A 14,700-nucleotide genomic window follows, 5' to 3' on the forward strand; every position below is an offset into this window, starting at 1 on the left:
TTCAAAAGCTGCATGAGCTGCCACGCTTCAAAGCATGAGCCAGTCAATAATTGATGAATACTTGGGGAAACTTCCTATGGGCATCTTCTTTACAAAAGTCTGCTATATAATTTTTTGATGCTTTCTCTGAAATGCCTGAGAACATAAGTAGGCTAATAGACTAGTCAGACTCCCTGAATGCTTTAAAGAAGCTATTCCTGCTCTGTGAACAATCATTGCTGACAGTTCTTGCATGTGGTGACCAAGCATAAATGTTTGGTCATTCTAATAGCACCTGTGACATGGTTTTGGCTGAGATGGGGCTGACTTTCTTGCTAGCAGCTGGTGTAGTTCTATGTTTTGGATTTGAGATGAGAATAGTGTTGGTAGCACACTGATGTTTTTGGTTGTTGCTAAGCAGTCAAGGCCTTTTCTGCTCCTCATACCACCCTGCCAGCAACTAGGCCAAGAGTGCACAAGAAGCTGGGAGGAGACACAGCCGGGACAGCTGACCCCAACTGACCAAAGGGATATTCCATACCATGTGATGTCATGCTCAGCATATAAAGTGGGGGAAGAAGAAGGAAGGGGGAAATGTTCAGAGTTATGGCCTTTGTCTTCCCAAGATGGATTGATGCATGATGGAGCCCTGTTTTCCTGGAGATGGCTGAACACCTGCCTGCTGATGGGAAGTAGTGAATGAATTCCTTGTTTTGCTTTGCTTGCGTGCGTGGCTTTTGCTTTACTTATTAAACTGTTTTTATGTCAACCTACGAGATTTCTCACTTTTACTCTACCGATTCTCTCCTCCAGCACAACTGAGGGGAGTAAATGAGCAGCTGCGTGGTCCTAGTTGCTGGCTGGGCTTAAACCACGACAACCTGGAATAATTTTCCTAACTTAAAAAAAACCAGAAAACATATATACATAGGCACATATGCACACGTTTTTAACTGCAGGCATGCACATCTGTTTGTTCATGTTCTTGTTTATTCAATTTGTTCTTCCTATTTACAGCCTCACCTGAGGCACCACAGAGTGTTTTAATGCTCAATTATATCTCCATTTGTTATATCTCCATCTCAGAATAAACCCTGGATTAAACAGGCCATTCCAGGTGGCACCTGGTCATGTCATGAAGCAGAAAACTTCCTGCCTGATGCATAGTTGAATGAAAACATTTTCTTTGAAGAGTCATGAACAACAGGTAGGATGAATCAAAAGAGAGGCCTTCAATTTCAGGTGCACTGGGTGATGCAAGATCACTAGGTGAGACTACCACGTGGTCACATCAGAAAAGAACCAACCCCCCTGACCCGTGCTGACTAAGGATATAGTCTGTATATTCTGAGGATAGCAACTCACAATTTTTTTTCCTTTTTAAAGGGAAAGAAAAAGGTGTGGCTTCTTTCTGTTGTTACAGTTTAGGAACATTCAAGTGAGAGTTTCTGATGCCAGCTATACTTACTGTCAGTGACTGGCTCCATGCAGAATCCCAGTAAAGCATGCAGGAAATCCACCACATTATTGAGAGAATCCCTGTTCACGTAATCTCTCATGGTCTGCCGGAACTGCATCTTATCCAGTTTGTACAGCTTTGTGAGGCAGTTCTGAGCCTGCAACAATACCCATCAAATCACATCACATCAAAGTACATGTTCGAGTTTTGCTAATAAGAGCAGGGTATTTTTATACTCTTGCTTAGGCGATGCTCTACTGTACTGTCTAAAGTAACCTCCCCTAGGAGCCAGAAGGTTCTGGTCCTGTAACAGAAGACAGGTTTGCCTCTGATGCAAAGAAATTCAGCACAAGGAGACAGTGCTGAAGGCATGAACAAGACACCAGTATGGGTGCCACTGGAGGTGGTGATGAAGTCACTGTCAGCCATGTCTCAAGGCCTCTCCTCCTCTTCCCAACCCCAAGGTAAAATCTCACCAAATATGAATGAAGTAGGAATGTACCACCTCAGTCAAGGCTTATTGCCTTGGTGAAACAAGTTCTTAGCCAGCCTCAGGCATCTGATTTTCAGCCTCTGGCTCAGACTCAACACACTTGATGCTCCTGTACTCAGTGACCAATTTATATCATGCAAAACATTAGCTTTTTATTTAAAAGCTATTAATTGTCAACTTCTTATCACAAAAATATCCATCCTCCTGGGACCCCAAGCAGGCTGGAGTTAGAGAATCTGAAATATCAGCTCTATGGGAAACATGAACTCCCCTGCTACCTACAATAGGGTACTTAACTTTCCAGTAAAATCAGACATGTGATTGTCCATGCAGTCAACACAAATGGTGCATGCAAAGCAGTTTGGCCAGACAAACGCACAGGAAATGCAGCAGACTTAGATGTGTAGGAAAATCTCTTCCCATAAGGACCTCAATTCAATGAGTCTGATAAGAAACTTGGCTCCAAGAGAGCTATTCCCTTATGCATAGGCCTAAATGTTTTGCTGGCTCAGCTGCAACACAACATAAAAGCCTAACTGACATTTGATGAATATGGTATATGTTCAACCAGTGCTCTGTGCAGAACCTTTCTACTGTTGCCACTGGGACTCTCTTAACCCATCTTGTCCCATTGTGTCCAGAACTAACGTAACTGCTGCAGTATCCTCAGTACCCTATAGCTAACAGAAGAACGCTGCATGATACAAAGGCAGCCAATTCATCTCTGAGCCACCTAGCTCAGATCCCAGAACCAAATTATAGCTCTGTTGGCATGGCTTAGGCTAACCAAAGCCATGCAGAAGCACCTGGCTCCCACCCATCCCATGGATGGGCACAGAGTGAATTCTCATTACAGTCATCAAAAATGCTCCCTGCTGCAAGCACGTAAGGTGAGGAAGAGGCCCATGCAGAGAAAGCCTTTGAAAGTCTCCATTTGACAGGCATTGGACTGATCTCAGGGAGTCAAACTCTTCTGGATTAAGGCAGATGTCTGGGCTACATCCTGGGCAGTTTCCATCCCTTCAGCTTGGGCAGAACCAAAAATGTAAGGGATCAACAGTGACTATCCACCCTGCCCTTCAACAGGGCATGAGTCTTCTACTGCCTTGCAGCATTCTAACATGCCTGCAAGCACAGTGCACTCCAACTATCAGGAGTTGATGGAGCAACCCAGCAGCAACTACTCATAATCACCATTAGGAAAAGTGAACGTAACTACACCTTAGACTTCTGGATTCAGATATGCAACCCAAGATAGCTGCACCTCTTGTAAATAGCGTACTCTGTTGGGGTACCGTCAATGTGAAAAATTAGTTAGACCAGCTCACACAGGGGATTTGCTCCCATGTATTTGTCCCTTCCCAGATAACCTATCCATTGAGGTGCTCAGAAGCACCCTGGGACTCAGGTGTGCTCATAGCAAGCCCCAGGGGCTGGAAGGTAACACGACAGCTGAAAATCTGCTATGGCTGGGCTGCAACACAGTCTGTGGGCTGGGGCAAAGAGCAACACATTTACTGCCAATACAGAGAAAGCTACAGAGGGGGCAGACAGCAATCTCGGCAGCTGATGTCAAAGGTACAAGGGGGACGCTTTAATGAGCTTAGTTCTCTTACATTCTCCCTGAATACCTGGTGTCTCAGGCGATCTCCAGAGAGCCCTCGGTGTCCTTCTCCACAACCATAGGCACAACCCAGGGACTTCACAATTTTGATTAGCATTGTGAGTGCCAGCCTATGGGTGCTGATAGATGGGCCTTCATCCTGAAAGTCACAGAGGGAAAGGTGGTGTGAAACCCTGGCACAACCATTGGCATTTTGTTAGTATTTTACTTCTAACAAATTGCTGTCCATTTCTCCTCTCCAATAACAACTCCATTATTGAGTTGTTATTCTTGAAATGTTTACTCCAATTATTTTTCAGGTTTAGGGACCAGGCCTCTCCCTTTCATCTCCCTTCAAATATCCATTCTATAAATGCAAAGCCCCCTACATGCTGCTATGAATACCATTCAGCACTTCAAAAAATTCTCCTGAAAAACAGGGAGCTGTCTTGCTTGAGCAGAAAAACAAGCATTTTTTAAAACACCATAGTTATTATGGTACTATGAATTGCAACTTTGGAGGTCAGCAACACCACCTCTCGACCAATTCTCATAGCAATACTGAAAAATTTATGATTTCTGGCCGTCAAAGAAAATAAACTCTGCTCACACACTGGATTCTGGTTTTCCCTATAAGCTATGAATAACAAACCTGAAAAAAAAAAATCATTGTGATTGAGGGTTTCAGGCACTTTAACAAGATATTGAAAATGTCCGTGCAAGGCTCACAAACTTGGCTTTTGGCAACTGCTTTGCTGGAGTAGTTACAGTGCTTGAATTCTCATGTTTCTTTGGTGGAACCCCAAGCGACCAAAAGAGATTAATTTGTGATTGTGGTGCAAATAAAGGAGGGAAAACAGAAGGTCAGTTGCATACATATGCATACTCAATCTTAACAGTTGTTGCACTACATTCAGGAATTGTAGAAAGGGAAGCAAGACAAACCTTTTCTTGTTTCTTGTCATTCTTCTCATATGGCCCTCCTCCTCCACCACCACCTCCATCACTTCCACCTCCACCTCCTCCACCACTTCCACCACCTCCTTCTTCTCCTCCATCTCCAGCTCCACTAACTGGCGGAGGCCCAAATCCACAAGCTGAACCACCAGAAGCAGCCCCTTTCAGCTGGAAGGATCCTTCACTTGGTCTCTTTTCAGGGGCCTCATTTTCTTTGTTCTCACTCTTCCTCCGAACCTTCTCTACACAGGGCACCACACCAAGCTGAAGTAAGCACTCCACGATGTTCAGTGCCACATCGCAAATACGGGAACTGATGTCATGGTTCAGGACCAAGTAAACAGCCTTCAGGACCACCTGGGAGATTTAAACATCCTATTTAGAGTCAGACTTATTTTCTCTCCTAGTACTATTTAGTGCCTGGAAATTCTAGTCACAGACTAGACACTCATTATAGCAGGCACAGTATGAACTCAGAATGAAGTACACACAACCCTCAACCCCAAGAGCCTACAATCTAGGTGTAAGACAAGAAACCACAGGCTGGGCACAGTCAGGCAGAAAAGGAAACCATGAGATGACATCTGTGAGCCTGAGAACATTGCTTCAGTGCACCAGGAGCTGTCAAGTTGTTAAAAGGAATGCAGAAAAGGTGAGTTTTAAGGTGCCATTAGAAGAAAGGTGCTATTCAGTTTTATACTATTTTATAGGGAACTTGGTGCATGCCCCAGGAACACAGCCATTAAATAATATTGCTTAAGATTTGACGTGTGCAATCCACATGCACATGCGCTCCTTGCAAGGAGTAATAGGAGTTGCAGTATCTCAGAGGAGACTTTTATGATATGCACAAATGTATCTGACTGACCTTTATGTACTGCTGAGAGAAGTCATATAAAGAGGTGGAGGAAAAGCCCATCAAAACCCTGATCTCAATGGTACAGCTACATTGACAGAAGAGGGACCTGGCTTTCCTCATTCCTTGCCAATTACCGAGAGATCCAGCATGCCGTTCTTGTGGACAAAGTTGTTGGTTCCATCAATGTGATCCGTATCCTCCAAGCAACTGTAATTGATGCAGGAGTCTGTCAGGCTCCGTGGGAGGTTGGCACATGCGAGCGGCTCATGGGGCATCTCAGGGATAGGCACCTGGTTGCAAAGCTTCCTCATGTGCTCACTGAAGAAATCGGCGTAGCCCACATTGAATGAGGCCAGGGTAGTGTTGAAGGTGGCCACAGTGATGGTGGAGATCTGGGATCGCACTGCAGGGAGGAAAATGGCTACCTGTAAATTTCCATCTCTAGAGTTATGACACGGCAAAGTGAGGCTCTCCTTGTTAACAATGAAGGGAGCAGCTCTTAATGCAGCTTGTCATGCACGAGACAGGTTCCTAATGCCTATCATGGGTAAAGGAATGAAAGCAGAGATTCATTTCTTCCTTTAAGCCAGTGTAAATTAGAACAACCCTAAGCTTGCTCTAGTAATACAGTTCCATGGCAGCTTAAGTTGATCTTAGTCAACTAGGCAGGTAAGTAGATCAAGGACCTCAGCAAGCCTAAATCTAATGCAAAAGGGGGATTAGATTTTGGCCAGCTTTTCTCCCTGTATTGGTCCAGTGTCTGGTCTGAAAAACAACACTGCCTCTGCAAAGGAAAGAGGAAGGACTCTGCAGCTGGATGCAGGGGTGAAGGCAGGGTAACAGCAGTACCAATTTGCAACAGCTTTTTAAGTCACACCAGTTTGAAATATTTCATCCCACCATTTGAAAAAAATGGAGCAGTATGTTCCGAGCAGTACCTGCGACAGTCTAAACCATCTCCAAAAAGCAAAGCTGACCGATGAGAAAGGCAATGTGTTGTCTAAGTTCACAGTGCTCAGAGAAGGGACCTCATGACATAGCCAAGCTTAACTTTAAATTGGTTAGCTCAGGTAATGACAGCATTTTGGCTACACAGGCCAATTTTTATCAAGGATTCACCACAATTTTACAACTCACACTGAACTCCAGGCCACGATCTTAGTAATTTCCCACACTTAGTGCTTTGTATGTAGGTTTATGCACCCTGTAGTGTAGAAAGACCCTACATGTCCCACAGTGTTGATTGGACCACCTTCTGCCAGACAGTACAGTAACAGGGCTATGGAATAACAAAGAAACCTCTACCAAAGGCTATTTAATGTGTTCTAATGAATAAAATAACATACATTTAATAAGAATCTTCAAGCACTGACTCAGCAACGGACTGGTTATATTACGCAAATAACAATTCCAGTGGTGTTCACTGGAATTTGCATGGTGAAGATAACAATAAAGATGGAATTAGGAAATTTTGTTCCTGAGCTACCAAGTTTGATGATTATCCAAAGGTAGCTATTTTCTGTTTCACTAAGGTTTTCCTTAGTTTGCTTTGAAATAAGTGACAAAAATCCATATGCAAATCTACATAAAGTAACTTTTCCTATGTTGTGTCTTTATTTCATTGTCACTGATAGGGCTGACTGCTGGATGGAACTCTCAGAGGCAGGGAAGGAAAACTGAAGACTTCATTTACATCCATGCATGCCTGCAGCATGTGCCCATGGCTCCTCTTGAGGAGCAACCTAGGACATAACTAATTTTTCATCTCTGCTTTTCAATGTGTCAGCCAGAAGAAATGATTTCATTAGAAAATGTCTCCTGGCCAGAGAAAGCAGATGGGAAATTATGAATGACCAGTATGCTTGGATATAGTTGGTCACACAAAACAAAAGAAATAGGTAATATTTGTATTTATTCTCCAACTACAGAACAGTTTGTTCAAAGTCATAGACTACCACTAGAAAGAGTACAATTTGTCCTATTATTCATATAGTCGCTGCATTATTGTACCTGGGGTACAACTAGGAAAACAAGCTTTGCATATGGCTACCTTTTAAAAAATATTTGGCTAGGTAGCTGGTGGAGTGAGTGGGACTACTGTTCTACAGAACGAATACGGGTCAGAAGACAGACTCCATAAAACTGACCCAGGAGAAGAGCTCTGCCCAGGAGACACAGAACAGAAATGAAGGAGATGTGCCCATGCTGGATGAGAGCTGACGTAAATCCATCCTCTCTCAGACTATTCAAATTTGCTGTGCTAAAAGAGCATGGGTCTTTGAGAGCTCCAAGGCTACAGCACATAACATGAGTGGATCTGTAGCCTCCTAGGTGTGCTGCCTGACAGCTTGCGCAGAGACAGACTGTGCCCTGCTCCATGGGGCATGTGATACCACTTCCCTCATCGAAGTTTAAGGTTGCACTTGCCACAAGTAAGGCCCAATCTCTATGACCAGGTTTTGCCAGCTGCATCACGCATGAGGGAGAAAGCAAATTCACTGTGTTTAGGCAGTAGGAGCAGCACCAAAGTGCTCTGGTGCAGACAGCCCTGCTGACAGAAGAGAGATTTCCTTTGCTTGGCTAACATTGTTTGATAAAGGTGGTGTTGCCCTGCCAAAAGAAAGGCTCTCTCTTCTGGAGCAGGCTTCATCCCACCAGAGGATCCCCCTTGGTGGTCACACCGGCATTGTTATTTCTGCAGAGGACTCCAAGACAGGTGGGCCCCAGAGAGATTTCAAATTTAAAAGCCAGGCTTCTATTTGGAACCAGGGAAATTAAGAAAAAACTGTGATTCTGAGCACAATGCAGAAGTTGGGGACTGTGAAGGGTCATTAAATAGCACAAGATTCCCCATGGAACCAACAGCAATACCAAGTTTCTATGCAAGCTTCTGTGGTAAGGCAAAAAACGCCCAAACTCTGCCTTGTCCCTGCTAATGGCTGCCAATTTTTTTTGACAAACTGCACCACGTAAAGATGACAGTTTTGAATCATTTTTCTACACAGAACAAAAAAAACCCTCAAGAGATGCTGAAAAAAAAAAAAAAGAAACACAGTTAGTCATATACTCATACATGGAAATAGTAATGCTTCCTCAGCTTCTTGGAGCTGATATTTCAGAGAAACGTTTCTTTCCTGACGTGTTAAATTTACCTTCTTTGACTGTGTTCTCTCCATGGCTGTTGGAGTGGTCCGGCAGATCAGAGACCAGCGTGTGATGGGAGTGCGAGTGCCTAGCGCTCAGGCTCTCCATCTCCGTTGCTGTGTCAGAGCTCCCCCGTCTGGTAAACTTTCCTAGGGTGAAGGATATTTAGTTTAGTCATCTCAGAGGTGCTTGGAGGCAAGAGACAGTAACTGAGGTTAGGAATTGAAGGATTGGAGTCAGCAAAAGTCAAGGCCTTCCAGGACCCTGTGAAGCAGAACCAAACATAGTGGGATATCTCGCAGGGGTTCACTGACATAAAGACAGAATGTACAAACTCTCTGCAAGGCTCTTCTGCTCAGCACATACTGATTTAGCTGACACCCACGTTGTCACCCTCCAGCTGCTTCAGGAAAACAAGATTGGTCAGCACTGAAAGAGTCTCTTTGGGGCGAGTTACAGGAATTTGGTTTCTTCTCCCCTTGTCCAAAATAAATAGGTATATTAGGATGGGGAGTGCTAAAGCAAAGGATGTGCTGACCATTAGATCTGACATATATGATTTTGCCAAGATATCAGAATGAAGGAACTGAAGGTTAAGCCAGGTAAAAAATCTGGAGCCCCTGAGATCAAAAATTTAACAAACCTCTTGAGCTACTGAAGATACAGGAAAGAGGATTTGGATACTGTTTGCTATTCTTGTACAAATCTGTAGGTGTTTGTGTATTAAACCATTGACAAAACACATGTGAATCTTTAAGAATTCACTGGCTCATTGTCCCGTGTCCCAAAGAGGGACATATTTACAACAGAGAGCTTACCAAATGATGCCATCTAAGCCAGTGAAAATGAGAAGACTCTGCCATAGCCTTAGGCAATCATTTTCCTGCCTATCATCTCCAAGAAAGGGTGCCAGGATGAAAATCTATGACAGGAGTAAGTTTGTGAAACAGAAACAATGCCTAGATGCTGTTCAGTGAACTTGGAAGCCTGAAGGAGCCAGTATTTAGATTTAAACACTGTATCTTTGCAATATCAAGACAGTGTAAGCCTCACTATCTGAAACAATACCCTATTTATTTTGTATCCATTTGAGGAAGACTGCGATTATTTTTTGCCATACTCCTAATGACCATATTCCCGCCTCTCCTGAGATTTCGCTTTAAAAGAAGGGGATGCAACCATTCCTTGCATCTATTTTAAGCTGCAGTTGTGCAATGCTTGCTGCCACTCAGGGAAAGTGTATTGAAGTGGTACAGACATGACTACAGGTTGCTACAGTAGCTATTATTCCAGTAAAAATGGTAGTTTTCAGAGAAAAAGTGAACTAAAGCACAAGTCATTCAAGTTCTGCTGTCGGCACAGTTGCCACTTCTAAAAACAGGTGTATAATGCTGCAAACGGAGCCAAGGACATAAGGTGGCAATAGGATGAATTAAGAAATAAAAAGCCTCCATTGTTCTCTAACTAAATGTTCAGGACAGGAATGACACAGAACCTGGGGCAGAGACCCCAGGCAATATCTCACCTAATATGGTGGTTTGCCATCCTCCTCTGTCAATGCCACGCCGGTCCTCTCCAATTCCAGAGAAACTGCCAAAGGAGAAAGTGCTGCGAGTGGGCGAGACATCCAAATGGTCCTCATGGAGGAGGAAGGGCACCCCCATCCTTCGTTGCCGCTTCTTTCCAGTATGGTGGAAAGGAATTGACCCTTTGCGCTCACGCTCCCTGTCTTCTTTGCGGCTCTTAAACTGCAGGAGGAAGAGGAGCAAATATGAGAGCTGGTAGAGGCTTTGAAGCACAGTAAACTACCATTTGAGGGAAAAAGATAACACAGATGTGTGGCCCAAGCGTAACCTTCCACTCTGAGCTTTTTATCTTGGCCGTTTATCCTTACAGCAACTATCTGCACTCTGGGACCACATGAGTATTTAAAGAAACTCAATCTTGCCCTGGTCTGGGATTGATGCCCTTGTATAATTTTATTACATTCTCAGACCATGAGCTAGATTAGTAGAATCCACAAAACTCTGCTAAGTATCTTGGATGGTACCTGGATTTTACCTCTTCATGAGGTAAAAACATTGGGAAAACTCACTGAATTAGATGGAACTACAGTGAGCACCAGCACTTAAAAATCAGCACTGTTTGAGTAGCCTCCCCTCATGCAGTTTCAGCAGTACAGTTATTTGTATTAAGGTTTCAGTATTGTGTTTGGAACATGCATTATAAAATCCTATGTAATAACAGAGAGATGAATGAAGAGAGATGTCAATCTCGCATATTGCATGAATGTATAGCCCAAGCAGACCTTCAGCTGCTACTTAGCAGGACATTGAGATGCTGAATCATAGGTAAATTAAAGTACAATTTTCTTACACTCACCTTTTTGAAGATGTTCATTCCCAGGTCTGTGGAGAGATCTGGAACTGCTGGTCTACGCAAGTTGGTCAGTGAAACTTTGGAAAATGCCTCTGTGCTTAGTGATTTTTCTTCCTCATTACATTTCATTGTAAGATCCTGCAGTTCCCAAAAGAAGACGACAAGCACAAGGAGAAATAGAGGGTAATCAGCTTAAAAAAAAAAGAGCTACTTCCAAGAGCTGTCATAGGAGCACTGTAGAGGAAAAGGACCTTCAACTCATTACGCAAAACACTATTTGCACATTTAAAGAAAAACAAATGAACGAACAAACAAAATTTAGAAACTCACATAATTACTGACCTTGTCTAAAATTTCCGTCACCACAGAAAAAAAGTACAGCACATCGTGCTGCCACAGAAAGCCTCAGGCATTGCTGTCGGTGTGGTCTAGTGGCATGGAAGACTCACATTCTGTTCTATGCTGATTCTGATCCCAGGTATGATCTGGTGATCTGGAGGCCTTGGTTTACATTCATGAGCAATCACAATGGCTAGCCTTTCTGAAGACTTTTAAGGTCCAAGAGAATATGCCTTTAATAATATATGGCCTTAAACATGTATTTTGGAACTGAGCTGCAATAAACAGCACTGTCCCTTCAAGAGACTTGATTTGTAAAGATTTTATTTACTCATGAAAGAAACCTGAGACTTCTGCATCAGTAAGCATCCTTCACTTGTCATAACAGTGCTCCAAGACCTGTCCATCACAGTTCTTATCATAGTTCATATTTGTGAAAGCCCCTACAGCTATAGCACAGAATATCCCACAACAGTGAAAACCTTGAGACTAATTTACTGACAGTTCAGTAGAGGGCACTCTGCTCCCCTTCTGCACTGAGCCACAGATATTACAGCTGCCTACTGTAAAGAAAGGCTTTGCTGCAAAAGGTGGCATAAGCTCAGCTCCTGGCCATCTGTTCTCATTAAAGATCTGATGCCACTTTTCATGAGATGTTTGTGCAGCTGACCTGACCAAATTCCCTCAGGATAATTTTCTTTTGCCTAAATATCAGCTTGTTTCCAATGCAGATGCTCTTTATCCTCACTCTCCCATCAGAATGCTTGTGCTAAACAACTGGGTCATGTTAAAATACCTTCTTACTTTCAATCCGGAGATAGCTATATGCCAACGACAGATGAAGAGACTCCTATGGCATAGGAGGTTTAGATTCTGGCTAGCCAGATTGTGTATTTCAGAGCTAGTGCACTCTGTAATACACAAGTATGCAGTTTTATGCATATGAAGGTCCAGCAGAAGCTGGTGACAGTCTTTGCAGCTGAAGTCTTAAGTACCAGGTACCTTGTTTTGGTACTGGGCTACTGAGGACCGCACATTCTTCAGAGACTTTTCAGACTAATCAAAGACTACCCTTGAATCCTTCTTATTAATTTTATCAACACAAGAACGAAGGAGACATACAACAGAATGAGTCCTTTTCATAGCTGTTTTCAAACACATTCAGTCAAGGTATGTTTTTAAACCATTTTGCATATATGACTAAAAATTGAGGAGGAGTCATCTGTAAAATGCAATAGACAGCAAATCAGGATGTGCTTTCAACAGCAAGGCTAGCAAGTTATTTCATATGACTTGGTTCTTAGCTTTTACAGCTCTCTGGCCTCTTCTGGTTGGAAAATATCATATAAATTTATTTGAGATTCATTATCTTTGTCCATTAGTTACTAAATCAATGTTTTATTAGGTGGCTTATGGTCACCAAATAGACAGAGTGAGGATCAGGGCCTACTATCATACAAGCCATACAAACACACAGAAATACACTCCCAATTCCAAAAATCACCTTAGGGAACGTATCAAGCAAACAGCACTAGAAAACCAAATTACAGAACTACCTTAAATGTACAGTGTGGTATAGAATGTATTTTAATGAATCAGGCTAGCACTCCTGCTGGAGACCGATTAAAAATGTGGCTATTCTGTGCAGTAGGCTATGTGGTAATTATGCACAAAGAGGATAAGAAAGCAAAATAGTTTTGGGGTTGCTACTCTAGATTTTGTTGTTTCTGTTTTCTGTTGCCTTCCTTTTGCATGACTGTATGGCTACCAGCCATACAGTGCTTCTCTCAGCTCTCAAGATATTACACTTGAGACTCTTGGCTTTGTATTAGCATTGCAGTGAGCACTGCAGCTGCATTGGTCTTATGCTTAATTTAAGCTTTGGCTCTTTGCCCCTGCAATGTTAGTGCAAGACTGTAGAGGTTTGTGAGCCTCTGAAGGTTTCATTTCCTATACCCGTCCTTATACTGAATTCACTGCATACAGGTGCAATGCAGGTTTCCTTTATCACATGTTGCCAGGTCTGAAATACGTTTAGACTTAAGTCACTTTCTAGAGGAAGCTGGTATTGATTTTATTCACACTCCATCCAGTACCCCTTTTCCTATGCAACAAGCAGTGCTGGCATGCTGCACTGCATCTTTTTCTACTTTGCTGTGCAGTTTAGTAGGCAATACATGGAAGATGTTTTTCACGTTCTCTCGATCCCAACTCCTTTAGAACAAACTTATATTTGAAACGTGACTTCAGGCACACAGAAACCAACAGGAAGAAGTGTGAGAGTTTTGCTGAGGAGATGCAGGAAGTTACCCTTATAAATTGCCGAACAATAGAAAGAATGTGGATTTACCAGAAAAATCTACTGGTTCCTGATGTGATTTGCAGGCAGCTGGTTTTGTATTTAATCAGTTTCTGCCTGCCTCTTTAAATCTATCCTGGTGAAACACAGAGTGCTGATATCTTTGAGAACTGATTGATCAACCTGAAATTATGACATTGCGTTAGGAGTTTAAGATCTAGACCAAAAAAGTAGGCTTTAACCACATCCCTGTGTTAGATGAGCTGGTGAAGCCTCGGCGTACAACCCCTTGTGTTGATATAAAGAAATGACAAATCTTAGCACTCTGGAGGTGGCATTCTCTCCTCTGACCAGCTGAGAGCCTTGAGCGATGAGAGTCTCAACATAAGAACAGCAGTTAAGTCCCTACAGTTGGCTGGGATGAACAAGAGCTGAGGTGTCCGTGCATTGCAAAGATTTCAGTCCTCAGAGCTGTAAAGAAGGGGGGCATGAGCTGAAACTTTTGCTGCATGGAAGACGGTTTCACCTCCTCCATCACAGCTGTTCTGCGTAACAAATTGGAAACCTTTTTAAACAGGATTCCAATTTGATGAAGTACAGTAAAAATACACAGGACTGACACAGAGGTTACCAAAAGCAATCACGCTGAGCCCTAGAGGGAAGAATGCCCTGGACAGAGTCTTCACATTAACGGCTAGAAAGTACCCAGTGGAATTGCCAAATGGATTTAACAGAAAAATGTTAGTGAAGTGCAATTGAGCAAAGGAATCTTCTGCAAGAGAAACAGCCTGGAAAAGTAAGAAACAGCCAAGTGTGTGAAAGGAGACAAGTGTTTCACTGCATACAGAAGAACCAGCACAATACTAGTGCAAAAGTGTCTATAGAGGACAACTCTGTTCTCACTGCCGCTGTACTGAGAACCACTGACTGTACTCCCTGTCGCATTAGTAGCTAAACTTGTTAACGTGCGAAATAACCAGATTGTTATGAGCAAAGACAAAGGGACAGTATATGCATGGAAACAGTGAACCACATCAACAGCAATATCTTCCAATTCTCCCTCCAGGAGATGATATTAAGGAGGATTTTCTGTTCATGCACAGCAATCCTATAAAATCCCCATGCAAAGGTAGATTAAGACTGAATAGTAATTCATATCACCTGGCCTTTATGGAAATATGTTAAGCTT

The 14,700-nt window shown here is 42.9% G+C and overlaps 1 protein-coding gene across 1 annotated transcript in view; it reads right to left on the reverse strand.

Annotated features, from left to right (window-relative positions):
* UNC80 (unc-80 homolog (C. elegans)) overlaps positions 1-14,700 on the reverse strand; it is a 140,700-nt gene that overhangs the window by 96,308 nt on the left and 29,692 nt on the right. Inside the window, 7 exon segments of the mRNA XM_009887601.1 lie at positions 1,448-1,595; positions 3,548-3,694; positions 4,480-4,848; positions 5,485-5,753; positions 8,503-8,643; positions 10,020-10,242; positions 10,877-11,011. Coding sequence (XP_009885903.1) covers positions 1,448-1,595; positions 3,548-3,694; positions 4,480-4,848; positions 5,485-5,753; positions 8,503-8,643; positions 10,020-10,242; positions 10,877-11,011 — 1,432 coding nt within the window.

The sequence above is a fragment of the Charadrius vociferus genome, unplaced genomic scaffold (genome assembly GCF_000708025.1).
Source record: "Charadrius vociferus isolate BGI_N301 unplaced genomic scaffold, ASM70802v2 scaffold136, whole genome shotgun sequence".
Lineage (NCBI taxonomy): Eukaryota > Metazoa > Chordata > Aves > Charadriiformes > Charadriidae > Charadrius > Charadrius vociferus.